Source organism: Aplysia californica, unplaced genomic scaffold, assembly GCF_000002075.1.
Source record: "Aplysia californica isolate F4 #8 unplaced genomic scaffold, AplCal3.0 scaffold02052, whole genome shotgun sequence".
NCBI classification, from domain to species: domain Eukaryota; kingdom Metazoa; phylum Mollusca; class Gastropoda; order Aplysiida; family Aplysiidae; genus Aplysia; species Aplysia californica.
In genome coordinates, this window is record NW_004799322.1 from 12,538 (window position 1) to 13,570 (window position 1,033).

Genomic DNA, 1,033 nt, shown 5'->3' on the forward strand with positions numbered 1-1,033 from the left:
ACTCACCCCGTTGTATATCGTCCCATAGCTGTATAACCCCCCATGACGTACCCGCCTGTGCCGTCTGACAGGCCTTTGTAGTGAGCTCCTTGCGGATCTTCTCCAGCTCTCCGAAGGACTTGGGCCGGAACACCAGGTGGTCATTGCTGGCGATATCCTTCAGCTCTTTGAAGTCCGCGTGTTTGCCGACACCCACACTGATGACGTCAACACCTGTGGCCTTGAGTTTCTTGGCCTCGCTGTGGGTGACATCGGCTGGAGCGGAGAGATCGAACAGTTTGTCAATCACTAGATCAATCACTCAACTCAGACATCAATCAATCAACTATCAGTCAATCAATCAATCAATCAATCAATCAATCAATCAATCAATCAATCAATCAATCAATCAATCAACCAATCTATCCATCAATCCGTCCATCCATCTATTCATCCATCCATCCATCCATTCATTCATCCATAAATCAATCAACCAATCAGTCAATCAATTAATCCATTAACCCGCCCTAACACGTATCTCCTTCCTGCTCCCTCCATCCTCCGATCGACCAACAAATCTGTCCGTCAATCCACCAATGTATCCGTCAGAGAAAGCCCAGTTCTACCTTTCAGGTCATCATCATGATTGAGCCAGGGACACATGACGGCAGGCTACGAGAGTCTGATCTCATGTCGCCAGCCTCCTAAACTATATAAAATATATTACTCAGAATTCTGCAAAAAGTAAGTGGGTGGTTGGTGGATGTACTGGTGTGGTTTAATCCTTCTTTCCCATCAAACATCAATCGTCCTTCTCCCCTCCTCCTTTCCTATCAAACATCTATCCTCCTTATCTCTCCTCCTCCTTTCCTATCAAACATCTATCGCCCTCACCTCTCCTCGTTCTTTTCAATCAAACATCTATCGTCCTTATCTCTCCTCCTCCTTTCCTATCAAACATCTATCGCCCTCACCTCTCCTCGTTCTTTTCAATCAAACATCTATCGTCCTTATCTCTCCTCCTCCTTTCCTATCAAACATCTATCGCCCTCAC

General features: G+C 45.9%; 1 protein-coding gene across 1 annotated transcript in view; it reads right to left on the bottom strand.

Annotated features, from left to right (window-relative positions):
* Positions 1–642, bottom strand: part of LOC101856001 (collagen alpha-6(VI) chain) — a gene marked incomplete at its 3' end in the record, with an annotated part of 6,731 nt that extends 6,089 nt beyond the window's left edge. The window contains exons 1-2 of the mRNA XM_013091080.1: positions 606–642; positions 56–255 (exon numbers count right to left, since the gene is read on the bottom strand). Of these exons, the coding sequence (XP_012946534.1) occupies positions 56–255; positions 606–642 (237 nt within the window). The remainder of the gene's footprint in view (positions 1–55; positions 256–605) is intronic.
* Positions 643–1,033: the final 391 nt, after the last annotated feature.